This window comes from Magnolia sinica, chromosome 2 (assembly GCF_029962835.1).
Source record: "Magnolia sinica isolate HGM2019 chromosome 2, MsV1, whole genome shotgun sequence".
In the NCBI taxonomy this organism is placed as follows: Eukaryota; Viridiplantae; Streptophyta; class Magnoliopsida; order Magnoliales; family Magnoliaceae; genus Magnolia; species Magnolia sinica.
In genome coordinates this window covers 98,669,681-98,690,503 of record NC_080574.1, presented here as the reverse complement: position 1 = coordinate 98,690,503, position 20,823 = coordinate 98,669,681, and the positions used below count along the sequence as shown (strand labels likewise).

Below are 20,823 nucleotides of genomic sequence, written 5' to 3'. Positions count from 1 at the left end.
CCCCTTAGCATAAGATCATGTAAACAGTAAAAGGGGAGGACCTAGGGATAAGAGGATATTCCAGATCTAGCATCAGTCAGTCCACGGTCAAGTTTGGATCTGATTCTACTAACTAACCATCCCTCTTTTTCGTTCAAACTTGAAAGGGGGTATTCAGAGAGGAACGAAAGGGGTGAAGAACGAAGGGTTCGAGATGAGGAAAGTACGGGTCCTTTTGTCGTCAAAAGAAAAGGAAGATGATTCTTACCTTTTCCTACACCTCGAAGATTTAGAAAAAAGGAAACCTGAAATCGTGGCGTAATCCTCAACACCCAAGGGCCAATCCTGAAACCATAATCTCCTGAATAAAGAAGAAGAAAAGAGACTAATTTCTATTTATTCAATAATAATGAAAATAGGGTTTCTCACAACGTATATATAAGCTATGGAAAAAGTAAAAGTGCACTAAAGCCCCTGAAAACAAGAAAAATAGCCAAAAAAGATGAAAAGTAAAGAAAGTGCAATAAAGTCCCTGAAATAAGGAAAAGAACAAAAAACGCCTAAAACTAAAACACTCGTGTGGTAGGGTATGAAATCCGACCCATGGATCTATGGTCAGGGTACGGTCATGCCGCTCCTGCACTCGTAGCGTGTTAGAAAATGGGTCCGATGGACTCAACGTCCATCCACATCAACCCCTCCACTCCGGTACTCTGTCGGCTCTGGTACACTCTAAATGGTGCACCACTGCTGTCCGCATCACCATGATTGTCAATAATTTGCCTATTGCTGTTCATAAAAGGTAAATGCTGTCCAAAGCCAAACCGAGTAGATCATTGATAATCTCGGTAGACACTGGAGACATTGGAACCTCAATAGGAACAGGGGATGAAGGTGTGGTGTGAGAAGAAACAATTGCAATATGTGGTATTTTCTCCTTTTACTATAATAGATGTACGTGAAATCTTTTTGAGGCGGCGATGCTTAAGTAACAAGATCCGCTAGGAACACATTAGGTAATGGAACTTCTAGATGAGTGGCGTTTGCAACATGCTCAGTTTTAGCATAAAATGAGACGTTCTCAAATAATGTTACATCAACTGTCACAAAATGCCTTTTAAGTGAAGGACAATTGCATCTATAACCTTTTTGAGTATGAGAGTACCTTCTTTTTTTTTTTTTTAAATCCCCATTTAGGTAAGGATAGGCTTGAACTCCCGACCTCAATGTTAAGATACACATAGTCAACTACTTAGGCACGAACATGAACCCATCAAGTTTATCTTGGCCAGGTTCAAATAGGTCAACAAACAAGCATATATGAAAACTTTTAGAGTAAAAAAGATTGAATTATCAGGAAATAATAAGGCATTCGATTTATCAAATAACATGATGTAACTATGTCATCACCCCAACTTTTCAAAAAAGAAAAGAAAAGAAAAAAAAGATAGTATGGCATCACCCTAGAAAAACTGTGGAACATTCATTTGCAAGAGTAAACCACGCGTGACTTCTATCAAATGTCTATTCTTGTGCTCAACCGCCCTGTTTTACTTATTTGTGTAAGCACAAGAGGTCTGATGAATTGGACTATAACATTGCACATAGGATTGAAAATCACGAGACAAATTCCAATGTTTATCATATCTAACTATGCAAAGAGTTAAGCCAAATTCACTTTTGTTTCACTAAAAAAATTCTGAAATACAAAATAACTTCTAACCAATTTTTCATAAGACATAGCCAGATCATTTTAGAATAGTCATCAATAAAGGAACAAAATATTGAAAGCCTAACAGACTAGGATCTTGAGCTGGTCCCCACACATCATATGAAGTAATTTAGATTGAACAGTGCTTTGTTCATCAACTCTAGAACAAAAAGGAAGATTTAATAAATCTATGGGCTGAAACAATCACCTGAAGCCTAGTTTAAGTAGTGATGTGGTAATATCATATGGTTTGAAGAGAAGAAGATCACTCGGTTTTATTTCAGCTTACTATATCGGATCATATTGTGCTTGTTGTATATGCGGATGACATTGTAGTTACAAGTGGTGACTTGGTGAGTATTGACAAATTGAAGTCGTATCTTCACTTCTAGTTCTAGATTAAAGACCTTGGCTTCACTATTTTCAGGGTACATAAGTGGTGAGATCTAAAGTTGGGATACATTTGTGCTAGAGAGAATATGTTTGTGATTTGTTAAAAGAGACGGGAATGTTGGGTGCCAAACCCGCAGATACACCTAGGGATCCTCATCTTAGACTTAATCCGAAGGAAGGAGAGTTATTGACAGACCCTGGTATCTATAGAAGACTTGTTGGGAAGCTCATTTATTTAGCCATTACTAGTCCTGATATTACGTTCTATGTAAATGTGCTTTAGCCAATTCACGTAAATTCCCAGAGCTTCACATTTAGCTGTAGTTATTATGATTAATAGATATTCGAAATATGCACCCGAGAAAGGTATCTTATATAGATCTCATGACCATCTTAAAATAGTAGGGTATTTTGATGCAGATTTATGAATGGTCAAAATTTGATAGAAGGTCGACTAAAGGTTACTGTACTTTTCTTAGTGGCAATGTAGTTACCTAGAAAGCAAGAAGCAGAATGTTGTTGCTAGGTCTAGTGTTGACATAAAACTTGTGAACTTGTGTAGCTGAAATCACTTTTGGAAGAGCTAGGATTTGCAGTCCGAGTTTGAATGTTTTTATACTGTGATAGTCAACTTGTTATGCATATAGCCAACAATCTAGTGTTTCATGAAGAACAAAACATAGAGGTTGACTGCTACTTCATTCGTGATAAGGTTTCTCAGAAAGAAATTTGTATTATGAATATGTATATCTATTTAATAAAGCTCTTGGGAATTCTTAGTTCGAAAAGCTTATTTCCAAGCTGAATATGTATGGTATCTATGCTCTAACTCAAGGAGTGTTAAATTGGCTGTTGTGATCACTCGGGTGGATCGACTTGGTCTCATGAGTGGTCTCTCGTAATTATTGGTCTAAAAATATGTGTTGGGTTAGAGTTTTATGCCTATAGGCTTAGTTTATGTAATATTTAAGTAAAGATGGGCAGTTTTGTAATGTTCTTTCTAATAATGAGAGCCCTAATATAATAGGAGTGAGGGATGTGGGTGTGTGAGCTAATACCACAGCCCTTCTCCCTCTTCTCTCATCGTTCTCTTCTTTCTCTTATCCTGTTCTTCTCTTTTCTTCAATTTTAAGGCTGTACAACCATCATTTGGGTTAAAAGATCCAATCTATCCACCATTTAAAATAATTTTTGGAACCAACACCACAACTAATCGATTATGTTTTGCCCTCTGCAATGCTATACACAAAGCTTAGCCTTGTTCACAACTATCTGCTTCCTCCAAGCTTCTTGCAATCTTCAATACAAATTCCATTTCATGCTCTGATTGTCTCCTAGTGACCTGTCCCTCCGGTCCTTTCAAGATGCTGCAATCCCTTGGATCCCATCTAGGAGGTCGGAGGTGAATAATGCATCTCACTTATGCGTCTTTTCTAACCTCCATTTCTTCTATAGCACGGTGATGAATAGATTGCCCATGTTGCATCTTTTTTTTTTGGGAAGACCATACTCAGAATCAATTACCTCAGACCAATCCCCATACATGGATTCTCTCCATAATTTCTACAAAAAAAATTCAACATTGTAATGCATGTTACAACATTCAGTATTGATGCACATATACAACGTCAAAACATCAAAAACTCTTAGATCCAAACAATTATTAGTAATGCCTGCCCTTGTTTCATTGTACAAAGTTTAGATTATATAAAGATTCTGCAAGGCAATAATTGCGATTGTAGAAAATTCTGGGGAAAAGAAAATTCAGGGTTTCTTTAAGGAAAAAAATTTTCAATCTCCCACTTGTTAGATGAGCTGGTGGAGACAGTGTAATCTAGGGTTCAAACCTTGGTAGTGTTACCTTTAAAAAAAAGGAAAACAAGTTCAAAATTTCTTGATTTTTTCAGAATTATTGAATACCTCATGACTAATTTGTTAAGAATCTAGTTATTATTCAAAAACAATTTTGTCGAAATAGTAAGGCACGTGATTATTGAAGTATTCATCATCATCATCATTATCTGAGCTTTATCCCAACTAATTTGGATCAACTACATGACTCCTCTTCCACCATACCACTCTATCAAGGGCAAGGTGTTCCGTAACGGTAACGGTGGCCGTAACAGCCACCACCGTTACCTTTATGATACGGGGCATAACGGTTGTTATGGCCCCGTAACGGCCGTTACGGTCTCTCTTTTTTATTTTTTATTCATTGAAAAAACTCCCAAAAAACCTATATCTGCTCCGTAATGTTGATTAAAAAGTATGAAAAACCTGCATATGTCTTGTCATAGACCATTATGGGGCTATTATGGTATTTATAGGGGATGTAACGTGCTGTTAACAGCAATTACAAGTCATTTTTTTCCATAACGGCTGTTACGACCATTACGACTATGTAACGTGTAACAGTTGCCACTGTTACCTTTACGTAACGGCCTTTATGGCCCCATAATGGCCTTTACGGCACACCATGATCAAGAGCCATATCTTCAGTTAGACCATAGGCCATTAAATCTTTTCTTACTACTTCCAACCCCTTCCTTTTAGGCCTTCCTCTTGCCCTTTTAGAGCCTCCAACTTGTATGAACTCACACCATCTAACTGGAGCAGTTCTTCATTTCCATTGCACATGTAAGAAGAAGAAGACTCATGTAAGTCTACTTTCCCTCATCTTGTTACCTATTGAAGTATTCATCAGCTCACAAATTATTGAGTCACGAGTCTTCTTCTTCTTCTTCTTCTTCTTCTTCTTCTTCTAGTTTTTCAAAAATTTACATTTTTTTCCCCAATGTGTGCCTTCTTGTTTTGGTAAAGTATTGACTCATGTGAGCTTTTACTGCTTGCCTTTCTACTTGCGACAGTGTGAGATAGCTTTGTAGATTTCCCAAACTCATTTGTCTCTCTCCCTATGAGTTGGTGCAATTACTGTGTCATTGATGTAGTAAAAGTACCCATCCTCAAACTAGTTGTAGAGAATGTGCAGTTACACAAACCAATGGCGATCCATGCATTCACTAGATGTTCGATTACTAAGTTTTAGCTGCGTGCGCTAATCTATTAGTAGCTAACTTTTTGCTCTTCAACATGTTCCATAAGATGCCTGCAAACTAGCACAGTGACTAGTTTTGGATGTGATTTTGTAGACTCACCCTCAGAAGATGCTCCTCATTCTTGCATCATTTGGTATCTGCCAATTGATGTGATGAAGCTAACTGAGCTAATCTAGTTGCTTCTTTCTTTCCCCCGAATATTGGCATTCACTTCCTTTGCTTGTTGCTTTAAAGCACAGTATGATAAGCTTGCTATTCTGCAGATTTGATGGAAGGAGTTACATACAGGCTCCTTGACCTGAGGCTTTGGACAGGATACTTGGGTTCTCGATTCTGCCAAGTGGAACCTGTGGTTTGGTGATCCAGATGTTGGTTTGTCACATCACTGTTGGAATGGACCACACCCTAAAGATCTCCTCAGTAGGACAATCCTAACCTTTCTCTTTGTGGTTAGAAAAATAATGTTAAGAAGAGAAACACAGAAACTGCCTACATTCAACTAGAAAATGTCCCAAGATTGTTAGGATCTTCCAATTTGGTAGATTTTTCAGCATGGACAATCAAGGCTGCAACTGACTGATGGTCTGGAATCCCTAACCACGGGCTCATTTAGCAGAACTGAGAATCTTTGTATACCATACAATGCTCTGATTGAGGATCCTCCAATTTGTCTATGTTGTAAAAAACCAGAATATCCTCCTTTAGTTATCAGCTAACTTGTTTGTCGATTTGCTTAGATTTAGGACTAAATTCTAAAGAAAGAGGACCATGCCTACTTGTCTTTTCTGCATCTTTCTGATACAGTGAAATTAGACCATGATGTCTTTTCCGTATGCTTTTATTGATGTGGACTTCTTTTTTTTTGCAGGTGTAGCAACATTTTGCCGGGTAAAATCAGCATTTTCTAGCGATGAAGTGGCTTTGCCACTTGCAGCAGAAGAAGGCTTCACAGGTCTCCTAAAACATTCTAAAAGTGGGGATGACAGGATGGGAGATTGCCCACTTAAAATGCCAATTGAAGTGGAGGGCCTAGAGGAGATAACGAAAGAGGACCTTCTTAAAATGGACAGTGAGGGGCGTTGTATCATCACAGATCATGGCCATTTTGGTGAGCTAGCATGTTATGGTAGAACCTGTCTCAAGCGATCCATTTAGTAGGAGAGTAACAAACAAAGCAATTTACACTGTAGCTCCATCATTAAGAACCAACTTGAAATTTGTTCATGCTGGATCTTAGATTCAATGCTCATAACAATGATAATATAGTGTTGATCAAAATTGTGGTGGAAGCTTGATACTGGCTGCCAACCTGACACAACCCTCCTTTATTCGGGCTTGGGACTGGCAGTGAGAGTGCAAAACTCATACTGGTGGAGTTGAGAATGATATTACATCAGTGATTTATTTTATTTCAAATTTCTTTATTATACAGGGTTCATTTCAGTATCTTCAGGCATCTTAAAGAGTATTTTAGCATTTTACTTCTAACTCAAACTAATGACCCTTGGCAGTTCTTTTCAATCTATATGGACCACGAGCAGACTGCGATGATAAGGGAAGGATTGATTTTAAGTTCAATTTTTTCAAGACATTACAGGTACTCCGCTGTTGCCCTTTCCAGTTAAAAATATGTATGATTAAAAGAAGAAAACAGCTGTTTTGACTGGATTGTTGGTTCCTTCAAATCACCTCATGCTATGCAGTATTTGCAGTGTATTCTTAGTGAAAGATCATGTTTTGGACTCTCCCTTGTTCTTGTAATACTAATTGACATTTAAGTAGGCGAGGGTGATGATATCTCTCGTATGACAAATCCATAGCTAGTAATAACATAGTGAATTAAAAGGCGATTTGTTGAATGTCATTAAATGGACACAGAGATCTTAGCTTCTGTGTTTGATGAAATTGGGGACATATTCTAGGTTAAACAATTTCTTTTTACCCTTGTGGGAAGAGTGGTGGATGACTTGGCCAATTTGTTGCCCAAAGTAATTGTGTTTAGGCCTCTTCTTTGTATTGTGAACTTGTTCCCATTTGTCTTGATATTCTTTCGTCATCCTATCACATAAAAGATGCTACATCTCAAGGGAAAAAAAAAAAGAAAAAGAAAAAAAAGAAAGAAAAAAGCGATGATTTACTTGTGTTTTGACCTTTGATGCCTTTTGGCTTGTTTGATGGCCTTTTCAAGTTCTTAAACTTGATTACATCATTGCTTGGTTCTCTCTAGGCCTGAACTGCTAACGTGCCTACTAATGGTCCGGTTTGGTATTTGAGTAGGTCCAGAACGTAGTTTCTGAAGGTGTTCTGGGAGTTTGCGCATTAATGCACATAAGCTGCACTCCTGGATCCTCAGCAGCGACCTATTCCTTTTCTTCAGAGCGGGGAAGGGAATGATTTACATTTGCAGGCAGGTTACATCCATGTAACTTGGACGCTAACTTGAGCTGTCTGACACGATGGACCTTGGAAAACCTAATATACTAACATGTCCATACAGATTTATTCCTAAATGAATAAGATACAGAAGAATATTCTATATAATTAGATATAAATTTCAACTGTATATATAATGTATCAATATTGCTAAAAATACATTTTTTTTTCTTCTAGTAGTTATGTTGACATGTTTGACACAGATTTTTCGGATATGGGAATTAGAAAATAGATTGCCCATTTTACATTAACATTCTTTTTTTGGATGAATTGAATCAAATTTATCAAAAAAAAAAAAAAAAAGCCTGCTGGGCAAAGCGAAGAAAGAACAATCATCCTCCCCAAAGACAATCACCTGCCCCAAACAAATGCATTAACTAACTGCTGTCCAAGAATCAGAGATGGTTCTGTGTTACACCTTTCGCCAATCTGTCTTTGCAAAGTGTAGGGTGTCAACAATCATCATTGGCTAGTGGTATCCTATGCGCTTGACATGCTGATATAGTTTAGGACCAACCTGGTGGGCGCTTCCCCATAGGGCATGTTGGGCTTCCTGCTCAGCCAATCATTTCAGGAGAGCATCATCATAGGACTGACAGTACATGGTATTGTTGTGGTAGACGAAATATCGGCTCGTTGCTGAATCTCCGTCTTTCACTTGGGGTCATCTAAAAGACTCCCATATTTGATATAGTTGATGAAAGGTGAAAAAATGTCCAGTAGTGGTGATGCTGGAGATGAAGATGCTAATGGAGGTTTTGAAAAGAGAAGATGAGAGGGAGAGAGAGTTGCTTAGGTTAAAACCTTAACACTCCACCACATATATTTTATTCTTTTAGCTGGGCACAACACAATGAGTATTTACATTCTTGCTCCTAATTCATCTCTTCATAGAAAGCTATTCATCTCAGGCTATAAACTTATTCAACTCACAACCTTTCAACACCCCCCTCAAGCTGGAGAATATATATTCATCATACCCAGCCTCTTATAAATGAAAATACCCTGTGTGTGAGGTAAGGCCTTAGTAAAAGTATTTGAGTTGTGCCTTCGAGCTGACGTACTTCATGGTGATCTCCTTGGACATGACCTTCTCAACGATCAAATGGCAGTCCACCTCTATATGCTTGGTCCTTTTGTGGAAGACGGGATTGTTGGCTATGTCTTCAGTGGCCCGATTATCATAGTGAAGGGTCAATGCTGTTCCATCAAACAGCTTGAGTTCCTGAAGAAGGGACTTGACCCACAAGAACTCACAAACGGTGTGACCCATAGCTTTGTATTCAGCTTCGGTACTTGACCTAGCCAACATATTATGTTTCCTGCTCTTCCACATTACAAGATTTCTTCGAACAAATATACAGAATCCAGAGGTGTATTTCCTGTCTGTTAGAGATCTTACACAGTATGCGTTAGCATATGATCAGGTGCAAGAGTGGTACCTTTGCGAACAACAATCAGAAGATCGAGGTCAGGTTAGGTGGATGATGTCCCAGGAGCGTCAGTAGGAACCATAGGAGGGGTGATGAGGCAGACGGGCCGGTACTACCATCCTGGGAGGATGGAGAAATGATTGGGGATGGATGTGGGGTGGTAATGGTTGGAGTGATAGTGGAGATGAAAAGAGATGCAAAGAATGGAGTATCCTAAAAAAAGGTGACATCTGCTCTAACGTGTCCCCTATTAGTCAAAGGGTCAAGCAAGCATAACCTTTTGGGTAAGAGTATCCAAGAAAGTCTTTGTAACGTGTTTCCCAATTTTTGAATAAGGGCGGTAGAACCAAATACTTGGGCAGGTAGAAGAAATGGATTGGAATTAGAAATAGTGCAGAAGGTGCGGCCTTGAAGGACAGTTGAATAAGACCAAAAACGTTTTGGAACATGCATGTGTGTTAGCAAAGAATGGGCAACCTCTAACGAATCCCTATTTTTCTTCTAGCCACACCATTTTTTTAAAGGTGTGTATGAACAAGATGTTTGATGGGTAATGCCAGCAGACGTTAAGTATTCTTGAAAGGCGTGAGACATGTGGTCTTGGGCATTGTTAGACCGAAGGCATTTATATATTTGTTTGGAATTGGTTTTTAATTTCAGCACGAAAGGATTTAAATTTATCAAATAACTCAGTGTAGTCATGCATCAAATATATTCAACTGCCTGAAGGTTGTACTGGTGGATGAACCCTAATGAGATTTGCTGCAAATTAAGACCTTTGAGGGTCAACAACCTTTGAGTTTCCTCTCCTAATGGTTCTGGGAGAGAGTTGAGATATGTCTGCTTGAGATTCGCATCATCGTTAGCGTTGAGGATTTAGAATTGTTAAAACATATTGTTGTAATGTTGTTCAGTGTCTCGTTTTTTGAAAGAGTAGAGCTTGATCTTGAGAAACTTGTTGCGGGCTAAGTCGCTGTAGGTTTCAATAGAATCAATAAATTCAGCATAGATGAGATCCATAAATGCTTCAAAAGTCTGAGACTGAAGGGCTTGTAGCTGCCGATATTCTCCAAGGCTATTCCACCATTCTTGTAACCATCCTGCCAGTCTGTCTATGAATTTTTGGATGGTGCGTGGACTTGTGGCATTTGGGGTATGCATTTTAGCTGCGCACTAGGAGTACATTTCAAATATTCTGTTTTGCCATTGGGAAGGTGGCATATCACGAGAGTGAAGAGATGCTACTTGTCAATAGTCTCAGCATAGTGAACTTGAACCAGAATGGGTGGTTGCTGTTGTTGCCCAGTGTCTGATTCAGAATAAGAAGGATTATGGACAGTGCCATGCTGCATGAAACACTCGGGAAGAGAGTTCGAGTCTGTATTTGAAGAGGACGTCAAGACAGTGTTATCCTCTACTTGCATCTGCATGATAGAGGAAGAGGGCGGGGAAGAGGGGTAATGGCTATGGCCTTAAGGAAGGAAGCAATAGGGTTGAGGTCTATGGAGCTAGTAGGAAGAGTTTCAATGGGTATCGAGGAAGCTAGAATATCCTTAGTGACATAGGCTGGTGGAGGAGCGTAGGGGGTGTTGGTGGAGGCTTGGTTAAGGGATTTACATTTGTGAGAGCTAGGATTTTGAGAGTGGAGGTAAGCCTGTAGGGATGGGGGAAAAGATTCCTTAAATGGGCTAGCATTGGGTGGATGAACAAGCAAAGTCTGTAGTTGGAGGTTTGGAGTATAAGGTAAAGGAGGAGATTGTTGGCTGGGTGGATAAGCTTGGAGGAATGAGGGTTGAGAAGTAGACGTGGACATAATCGAGGCAAGTTGGGATTCCAAAGACTTGTTCTTTTTTTCTTTGGGAACAATGAGTGCAGAGGCAATTTTCCAATCTGAGATAGTAGTTGTGATGTGTTGCAATTCTTGCTTAAGGGTAGCAATTTTTTATTGGACCATGGTGGTCAAATTTGAATAGTTGGCTCCTGTTTGTGTAAGAATTTGTTGGAGAGTTAGGTTCTTGTTAATAGCATTTTCAGCTTGCCAATTGAGCATGGCTTCGACAGCCGAAATCTTCTTTGGTGTGTGATGCAAGATATGAAATTAAACATGATGTATGAGATTTTAGGCTTAAAATCACCTTAGTTCATAAACGATTACACAAATTCCATATCCTACATAAAAAGTCCAAACATTCAAGTAAAGAGGAATCTATGCGTGTCCAGGCCTACACAGGCTAAGACTGGACCAATAAAAATTATAAACCAAATGATGCTCAAAGGGAAATAGAAATCAACCACACATGCATAGCAAACAGTCCCTAATCCAAGGGATTCCCCAATCTCAATTCAAGGAACCCTAGGGTGAAAAAAAAGGGCAAATAAATTAGGGCTAATGCAAAGTAAGACTAGGGTTTAGGAAATAGGAATGAAAAGAGAAAAACCAGAGGAAAACTTGACCCGGAGAAAGCTCCTGCGTGCAGATGGTGGCCCGGGGCTGACGCACGTGCGCGGGTGGGCTGGCCGCACGTATGATGGAAGCTCGCCTCCTCAAAGTGACACCTAGGCCTTGGTCGGCCGGGGGAGACCTCCAATCCCTCCAAGTTTGAGGACGATCCGACGTAAGGTTGAGGCGTAGTGCTCCGCCGAAGTTTCAACCCTCGTACAGGTCCAGATTCTAGAAACTGGCTGTAGGGGGATGAATAGCTGCAAAAGCTGGGAAATTCAAAGCAATAATGATGATAGAAGATGAGAGATATGGATGGAAGAGGGTAGGGGCGGATGGGGATAGATGTGACTTCGCACTACGGTAGTTAGCCCTTCGAAAAGGGAGGGCTTCGCACCTACTTTTGAATTCTTCTATAACTCACTAAGAGAGCAGAAAAATAAAGAAGAGATTTTTATTAAGTTTCAATGAATCAAAAGAACTACAAAGGGTGCCTATTTATAGGGAAAACCCTATACCCCAAAACTTGCGCCATGTGCGCAACCTATTACTTGGCGATGAAGTAAACTAAAATAAAAACCAATCAATAAATCTAAACCGTTCACGATGTTCTCAATAACATAAATAAGCAAAACTTAAAATATGAAATTAATCCAACTAGTGGCCATAATCATGAGATCCCATGATGGGCTTTTCTTGGCTATCGGGCCTACTCTTATGAACAAAAACTCCGTCTTCTAACTGGGAGACCCTCCCTGGACGTCATCATCGATCCAAATCGACGGTGGGGCCCTCCTTCTTCTGGCGTACGTGCGTAGGGGGGTGGTGTGAGTGCGCATGTGCGTGTGATGTCCCCATCAGCGTGCCATCAACAATGTTGCCTGCAGGAGTTTTGATTTTCCAAACGTGCTTTTCTTGCTTTTGGGGAAGTTCGAAATCCTCAGCAGGGGGAAAAGAGTAGAAGGAAGGTGAATTTGGTATTGAGGAATCTGGAAGAGGCTGGTTGTTCATAAGACAAACTTTAGGCACCGTGGCAATGGGGAAAAGGGGCTTCAAGTTGCAAAGAGCAGGAAATCTTTGCAGCAAGGAGAGGCCTTTTGGTAATATGGAGCAATGGTAGGCTTAGGGGGAGGTGAATGGGGTTCAAAGGGTTTTTTGGGTGGTGTTGGAGACGATTTTGAGGATTTCTTTTTTGGATGAAGTACATAGTAATCAAAATTTCCGGATGGTTCTCCAAGGAGACCCACTTTTGGATCACCATTTTTGCATCGTCGAGTGAGCTTTTTTTGAAAAGAAGACCTTTGTGCCTTTGACTGATTCTCATCTTCAAATTGATCAAAGAAGAACGATCACATTCACACACATCCCACCAGATATTCTTATTTTGTTGTGGAAGTTGCTTGGTGTAGAGGACGCCACCAGGATCATTGTCCTCGAGAGAGAAAAATTTGATTTCAGGCAAAGGGGTGGAGAAAAATTGATCTTCATTGGAGGCCACTGGAAAACATGTTTCAACATTGTCGTCCTGTCTGCAAATATACTCAGGCTGGGTGTTCTGGCTTACTTCAGTGGCAGACTGATGCTGCTCATATGCTGTAATCCATCACATAGAAAGAATAGCTGCCAACTGTTCGTTTGATAATTGTTGGGGAACAAACGTATAGTGTGGTACCCCTGTGTTTTGTACCAAGGAGTAAAGCTTCCTATGTCTGACTGATGCCAGTGATCAGTAGCTTTGACGAATGATTCTGAAGTCTAAAAGCCAATTGGTAGCGTAATGTGGCGGCCATGACGCCATTAGTTCGAGGGGCTCCAGTAATTTGAATTTGGGCTTTAAGGGCTTCAAGAAGAAATGGATCGCTGAGAGAGATTATAAATGGGGTACAGTGTAAAGGACATTGTTCCAGCATTCGACGTGGTTTGGATGCTGCCGATCACTGCTTGGCTGTATTTATTGAACCGAGTATTCAAAATTGCAATATTACTGGCTACTTCAAGACCTGGACGTGCATGAAAAGTGAGGGCAATTTTGATAGCACCGATATGCAGATGAGTGAATCCGTCTGCAAGCCATTTGGATGAAGGTGAGCCAGTAAGTTTAGAGTGATAAAAGACTCTCTCTCTCTCTCTCTCTCTCTCTCTCTCTCTCTCTCTCTCTTTTTTCCGGCATGGACGTGGTATTGATCAAACTTTTGAGGCACAAGCATATTCTTTAATGATGTTGGAATGCTTTAGGGCCAGTAACTTTTTGATAATCTTCTTGCTAGAGTTATCATGAGGATTGGCATAGACAACATAAGGGTTGACCGCTGGATAGTTGGTGGCTGGGATTTTCTTTGCAGGAGGTTGGTATTCTATTTCATAGAGATGATTGAATTTAGAGGATGAGAGGCTTCAAAATGAAGATGTATAAGGTCGGAATGGGGTAGGGATATTAGGGGATGACTTTGCTGTCATTGTATAATAACTATTCTGTAATAGTATTCACCATGGGTTGTCCTCAAGATTATAAGAACAGTGCCCAGAATGTCACGCACTATACCAAAGTATAGTAAAGCAGGCAAAACTCTTTTTCAGGATCAGGTGAAGAGAGGAGAAGAGGGTTCTTCTGGCTGGTGGATGGCAAGGAGTGACTGAGGATCATAATCATCATTTAGAGAAAATGTATAATCAAGATCCGAAAAGTCAGTATGAGCAATGTCTTTGGCCTTTGAAAGAGGGCAATGTTTTTCTTTTTGAGTCTTTGCGGACATTGCTTGGAAAAATGGCCTTTCTTGCCACAAACACCGATTGATAGTGTGGTGTCGAAACTTTTTTGGGGTGAAGAAACTTCCATTTGAAGCTTTATTTGCTGAATTCCTGGAGGGAGTGCTGATCACGGAAGAAGTGTTTAAGCTTCTTGCAATTGAATTACTTCTTAGTATGACTGGTGCAAGTTGCCGGATCATTGCAATTGATAGAGAGATTTGGATAATCGCACCCATGCCCTAATCTTTTGCCAAGTTGCTCGATTCAACGCATGGATTTATACCGGTTGCACAAATTTTTTACTGCCTGATGCCCAGCTCTCCCATCTACCACCATTAGAAATTCCTAGCTCAATTGAACTTTTTATTCTCCAAACCGATGCAAGTGATGAATTTTGGGGCGCAATTCTTCTAATTGAAGAAGAAATCAATACTTTCTCAATTGTCCCAACAAACTTGTTTCCCATCCAACCAGTTCCCCTTGTCCAAACCTACCTCTTTCTGGACATTTATTCACTCCCCATTCCTGTCATTGCTTTCCTTGACACATGCACTTCTTCTTCTATCCTCAACCCTTCTAATTTTCCACTCCTTTTGGCAACCCCATACCCAATGTTTCAAAGCAGCAGATGGACATGTATTCTACACTAAATTGCACAGCAAAACAATCATCCTCAAACTGTTTCCTCATTTGCAAATTCACCATAAGTTTTTGGGTTCTGAACCACACACGTGTGTGTGTGTTTACATTGCTGCCCCTTATGCATCTCTTCGTACACAACTATTCATCTCAGGCTATAAATTTATTCAACTAACAATCTTTCAACAAAAGGTTGCGTCCAATCCTTGATCTCTACCTCGAGGTAAGAGACTAGTTGTGCAAGGAGGATTTCATCGATTGGATTGAGGGGCAGTAGGAATCATCGCTCCTCATTGGTGACTTATAAGGGGTTTTCAGATGGCTAGGCTTGTGTCGTGGTAAGATTAGCTAGCACACTGGCCTTGTTGTTGTTATGCCAAGGGACGTGTTGGATATGGATATCTCGGAAGCTTTCAATGAGCTACTGTGCTTACTTGTAGTAGTGCATGAGTCTGGGCTTGCGAACTTCTTACTTTGTAGTGCTGGTTGATTATGAACTTCAAGTCCCTGTAGACCCTAATGGCATGCACTTTCATCTCTTGAGTGATTTCGAGGCTGATGTGGATTGCGTGATATTCCACCTCATTGTGCAAACGGGTGATGTGCAAGAGGAAGGAATATGGGAAGAGATCCCCTTGAGAAGTGATGAATATAATGCCTACACCGGTGACGGTTGCACGAGCGGCTCCATTGATTTATACTTGCCACGGGGTGAGTGGGAGCGGATTTGGTGAGGCCCCAGTCTCATTGAACATGGTAAGACCCTTACGTGGCAAGGTTTGATTGGGCCACACAAGGCATGTTTGAAAGTGGTTTGGTCGAGTACGTACTTGACCGACATCACATGGGGCTGACCCAATCAAACCTGGCCACATCAGGGCCTTACCATTTTTGGTGAAGCCCCAACCTCACCGAATCCACTCCCAGGGTGAGCACCGAGTTAGCAGCAGTTGCTTGTTTGGAAGGTTGTTTGTAACTAAGGAGTCTGCGAGGGTTTGCCCTTCGCCCGCCTTTTGAGGCATATACATAATGTTAGACACACAGAGCATCTATGGCTAGTTAGCTAGACGGTTGGAGAGCATGGGCCGTGACGTCAAGAATTTGATCGGGTTAATTGTCGATATTAGAGTGATCTCATGGACAGAAAGTAGTGGCGGAGCTTTTGGGCTGTGAAGATCAGTGCCAGGCATATCTTCTCAACGAGTAGTTTTTGCCACCACTAGACTTCGACTTAGATAGTATAGGGCATTGTCCTTTACCCCCTTGATATTTTGAGCCAATAGAGTGCAGAGAGAGTTCTCACATGCCGCAATGTAGAAGATCAGGGGCTTGTCCTTGATTAGGGTTGATTGTTTTGAAAAACAAGTGAAACTGGAACGAGCGTCTCCCTGAAGTGCTCTATGAGATCTTATGTCTTGCTTGCTTCTTTTGAGTGGTGCTAATAATTTTTTTATTACCATTCTTATGAAAAAAGAAAGTAATCTCTTCATGAGAAGATTAGACTAAGAAAGGTAAACATGATGTCGTCATGGGGTGGAGATCCTAGACATATATGGTCGAACTCTGATTAATCAATGTTCTTAGGTGATCTTGGTGTAGATCATCAGTTTTAGCTGAGGCTGAGTCGAGATACTTAATAAACACAATTGCATCACTTAGGTATTTAGTAACATTAACTAGTGATCAACAACATTTCTCTCGTTCACACTAATTCAGATATCTTGCTTACTCTAGTCGTGGTTATTTTTTATCATGTTATAATGGATTTTAGGTGTGTCCAGTATAAAGTTCCTCTTGCTGTTGTGGAAACAGACTGATCTAATCCCTGATTAACACACTTGCAATTAACATCCTTATAATTTTCTTTATTTCGCTCATTTTTACCATTAGTTGATTGATTCAATTACCCTTTTCTTGCAGAAAAGATGGGAGAGTCTCTTAAGTCAAGGAAGGAGGGTTTTTGTTGTTGGTGATCTCAATATTGCCCCTGCTGCTATCGATCGGTGGAATGCTGGGCCAGAATTTGAGGAGAACATGTAGGTTGCTGGACAATGTCTCCATCAGGCTACATAGGTTCTAATATTTTTCTCATAGATGAAACATAGTATTAGCTTTCAGCTAGCCTATATACATACATACCCATGCACATATATGGGATATTATCTAGTTCAAATGTCGCATTATAATTATAATGCAAACTAGTTGTGCAGGGCTCACTGTGATGTGTTGATGACATCCTCTCCAACTATCTTATATGCTGTCCTTGTTTGGTTATTGGCCTAAAAATCCGACATATCCATGACACCGGTAGGTCACATGAGCAGGAACTGTTGGGAGGGGGACGCCTACCACTGATTTACACAGGGGCCCACTCAAGTTTCAGAATGGCCGATTTTTGAGGTGTCACCATTTGGTGTAGATGTTTGATATCAATGAATTGGATGTCATATACACAACAAAGTGGGCCCTCTACGAGACTCTAGGGTGGGCGTCCCCTCAACTCTTCCAATTCATGTGGCCACCTGATCACTAATTAGCCTGAATTTTGGGCCTATGGCCTAATGAGGCATGCCTTGCAAGATGGTTGGAGTGGATGTTATCGACACATCATGTTGGGTTCCACCAGTGTTCGAAATATTGGTATCGCACCATGTATCGCACCCTTGGGATACAAATACATATCAGTTATCGCACGGGATATATTGTTTGTATCGTGTAATTTATCGCACTTTTTGGGAAACATGGGGAAACATTGGAAAAATTGTTGAATTTTTCAATGAAACTTCAGGGATTATTAAAAAAGACCTTAATACACACTTTTAAATTATAAAATCTCAAAAAAGAAGTGTACATAATAGGTTTCCTTTGTAAAGGGTCCTAAGCTATGTGCTGGCTGACTGAACTAATGCAACTATATTCAAATTGAATGCATAATATTAATAAATGTATGAAAACACAATTAATTCATTCAAAAAGATAAAAAAGTAGAAATTGTAAACATACCCATCAATGATGTGACTAGCTGATTTTTGGGGCATGATGGACGTTTAATCCTCATTGTTTCATGTTGTGCAGCCCACTTGATCTTAGGATCTGCCTGATTTTTGGTCTCATGCCCTAATATGCTATGGAAAAATGGATGGACATAGTGGATTTCTCACAAACATCACTGTGGGCCCCACCATGAGCCCCATAGGACCATCCATCTCTAACTAGGTCCTGGCGAGATGCAGATTGCCTACTGACGCTGTCAGTAGCCAGTAGCTACTGGATCCAAATTTGAGGGCCCCACCATAATATATACATTTTATCCACTTTGTCCATCTATTTTTCCAAATAGTTTTAGCCATAATCTAAAATATGAGGCAGATTCAAATCTCATGTGGACCACGCCTTTGGAAACATGGGCCATATGAAGTTTTTAATGATGCGTCAATGGGATTTGGATCTGCTTAATTTTTAGGATTTCTTATAATGAGGCACTCAATCACCACTGTTTCTTATGGTGTGGTCCACCCAGTGTTTGAGTTGTCGGTATCGTTACAAGTTTCGCTGGCCAGAGATAAAGATATAATATCGTTATCGCCGATAACCGGAAATTCGGAGAAAAATATGATAACAGTGAAATTTTTTCATGAAACTTCAAGACATGCCTAAATACACATATTTGTATATTTAGAAATTAAAAATTTGTAAAAAAATGCATTAAATAATAAATTTTCATTTAATGGGGCCCAAAAAGCATACATTTCCATAAGAAATTACTCTAATAATATCCAAAATAAATTTATCTTAAGTTTCAAGTTGACCACACCATATGAAATAGTGGTAATAATAATTTCCACCATTGAAATCTTCATAGGGCCCAGTGATGTTTATTTGTCATCCAAACTGTTCATAAGATCACAGGGACATGGTTGAATAAAAAACGGAAATATCATGTTGATACAAAACTTTTGTGGCCCCCGATAATTTTTCAATGGTAAACATTCAATTCACATAGTTTCATGTGGTGTGGTCCACCTAAGCTTTGGATATGCTTCATTTTTTGGCTTGTGCCTTAAAATCATCTAATAAAATGGATGGACTGAGTTGGATCAAATACACAATTACTATGGGCCCACATTTTACTCAGTGTGCAATTCACTTCGTTCCGGCGCAGTCCGGAAGCGAATTGGCAGGTGCACCTCATACCAGCTATTGACATCAGCAAGTGATATGGGTCTGATCATGAGGTGTGTGTTATATCCAAACCGTTAATCCATTTGAAGAGCTCGCCTTAAGCCTTTAGACGAAAAATAAGACAAATAACTATGAAGTGGACCACACTGCAAAAACGAGTGGGGGATTGAACGTCTACCATTGAAATTCTTTTTGAGGTCACAAAAGTTTTGGATCAGTATGAAAATTGTTTTTCCACTTCATTCAGATATTTGTATTTTTACGAACAGATTGGATGCAAAATAAACGTTATGGTGGGCCCTACAAATTGTTTAACGGTAAAAATCATTATCTCTGCTGCTATCTATGGTGCGGTCCATATAATCTTTGGATATGATTCATTTTTTGGATAATGCTCTAAAATGAACTCTAAAAACAGATGAACGGTGTAGATATAATAAATACATCACCGTGGGGCCAACGTAACTTTGATCTCCTTTGAACCGTTCGTACAACTCGGAGCTCGAGGAGCGTCAGTGCTGGACTTCGCACGACACGTACCTACAGCAGCTATATAGCTGGTGTGAGGTACAGTAGCCCATCCGCTTCTGATGGAACCCTAACTGTGGGACCCATTATGAATTATGTACCTTACATCTGCACCGTCCATTATATATGAAGGCTTATTTTAGTGTGTGATATAAAAAATGAACCAGATTCAAATCTTCAATGGACCACACCACAAGAAACTTTGTGAATTGAGCGCATATCATTAAAAACTTCTTGGTGGCCACAGAAATTTTGAATCAAGCTGATATTTATTTTAACCCTTCATCCATGCCTTTTTATAATTAAAAAAAGGTTTGATGACAAATAAACATCACTGTGGGGCCTAAGAAGGTTTCAACGGTGAAAATCATTATTCTTATTGTTTCTTGTGGTGTGGTCCACTGGAGCTGTGGATATGCTTTAATTTTGGGATTTACCCCTAAAATAAACTAGAAAAATGAATGGACAGCGTGGATAAATCACATACATTCACGGTGGGCCCAGAAAGTTTACTCAGTACGCTAAAACGCACCATGCGCCTGTTTGCTTCCGCTGAAGCATAAAAGCAAAAAAAAAAAAAAAAAAAAAAAAACAAGGGTTTCGTCTGCGAAGAGGGTTTTCCAGCGAACAGGGGCGATTTTCGACGAGGTTTCAAGCAATCTCCCTAAATCTCTGATTTTTCGCCGAAATCTCTGATTTTTCGCCGAAATCATGTATCTGTGAGTCACACGAGACGAGCGCTGTCGATTGCTGCCCATGAGATTCTTTGCTTCCGAGTTCCGATCAACCATCAACCAGGTATTACCGAAATCAAAGGTTTATTTTTCCATTTTTACCTATTTTGTCGGAAAAAATCAAAGATTATCGAAGATATCGCCGATATTTTGCCGATAATCCAGAGAGAAACGAAAAATGGGGGTTTCGGTGTCGCTAGACTAGCGACACCGATATTATCGGCGATATTATCGACATTTCGTCGACAATGCTAACACTGGGTCCACCTAAGATTTGGATTTGCTTAATTTTTGGGACCACATCCTAATATAGGTTGGAGAAACGGATGGGCAACATAGATATACAACATCAGTAAAGTGGGCCTCACAGTAGGGGTAACACCCATGGGTGTTACCCAGGTAATACCCAATCCGTAGGGACTCGCGGGCAACGCACGATGTGGGTGAACCTCATAGTAGGGCCCAACTAGAGAGGGACGGTCTGTTAGGGGTTTGTGGGGCCCATTGTGATGTATATGTTTTATCCATGCCGTCCATTCATTTTAAC

General features: G+C 40.1%; 1 protein-coding gene across 8 annotated transcripts in view; it reads left to right on the top strand.

Moving 5' to 3' along the window:
• LOC131237296 (DNA-(apurinic or apyrimidinic site) endonuclease 2) overlaps positions 1-20,823 on the top strand; it is a 97,097-nt gene that overhangs the window by 41,676 nt on the left and 34,598 nt on the right. For all 8 annotated transcript variants that reach the window (XM_058235000.1, XM_058234995.1, XM_058234996.1 and 5 more), the window contains 3 exons: positions 6,008-6,247; positions 6,651-6,736; positions 16,753-16,868. In XM_058235000.1, coding sequence (XP_058090983.1) covers positions 6,008-6,247; positions 6,651-6,736; positions 16,753-16,868 — 442 coding nt within the window. The remainder of the gene's footprint in view (positions 1-6,007; positions 6,248-6,650; positions 6,737-16,752; positions 16,869-20,823) is intronic.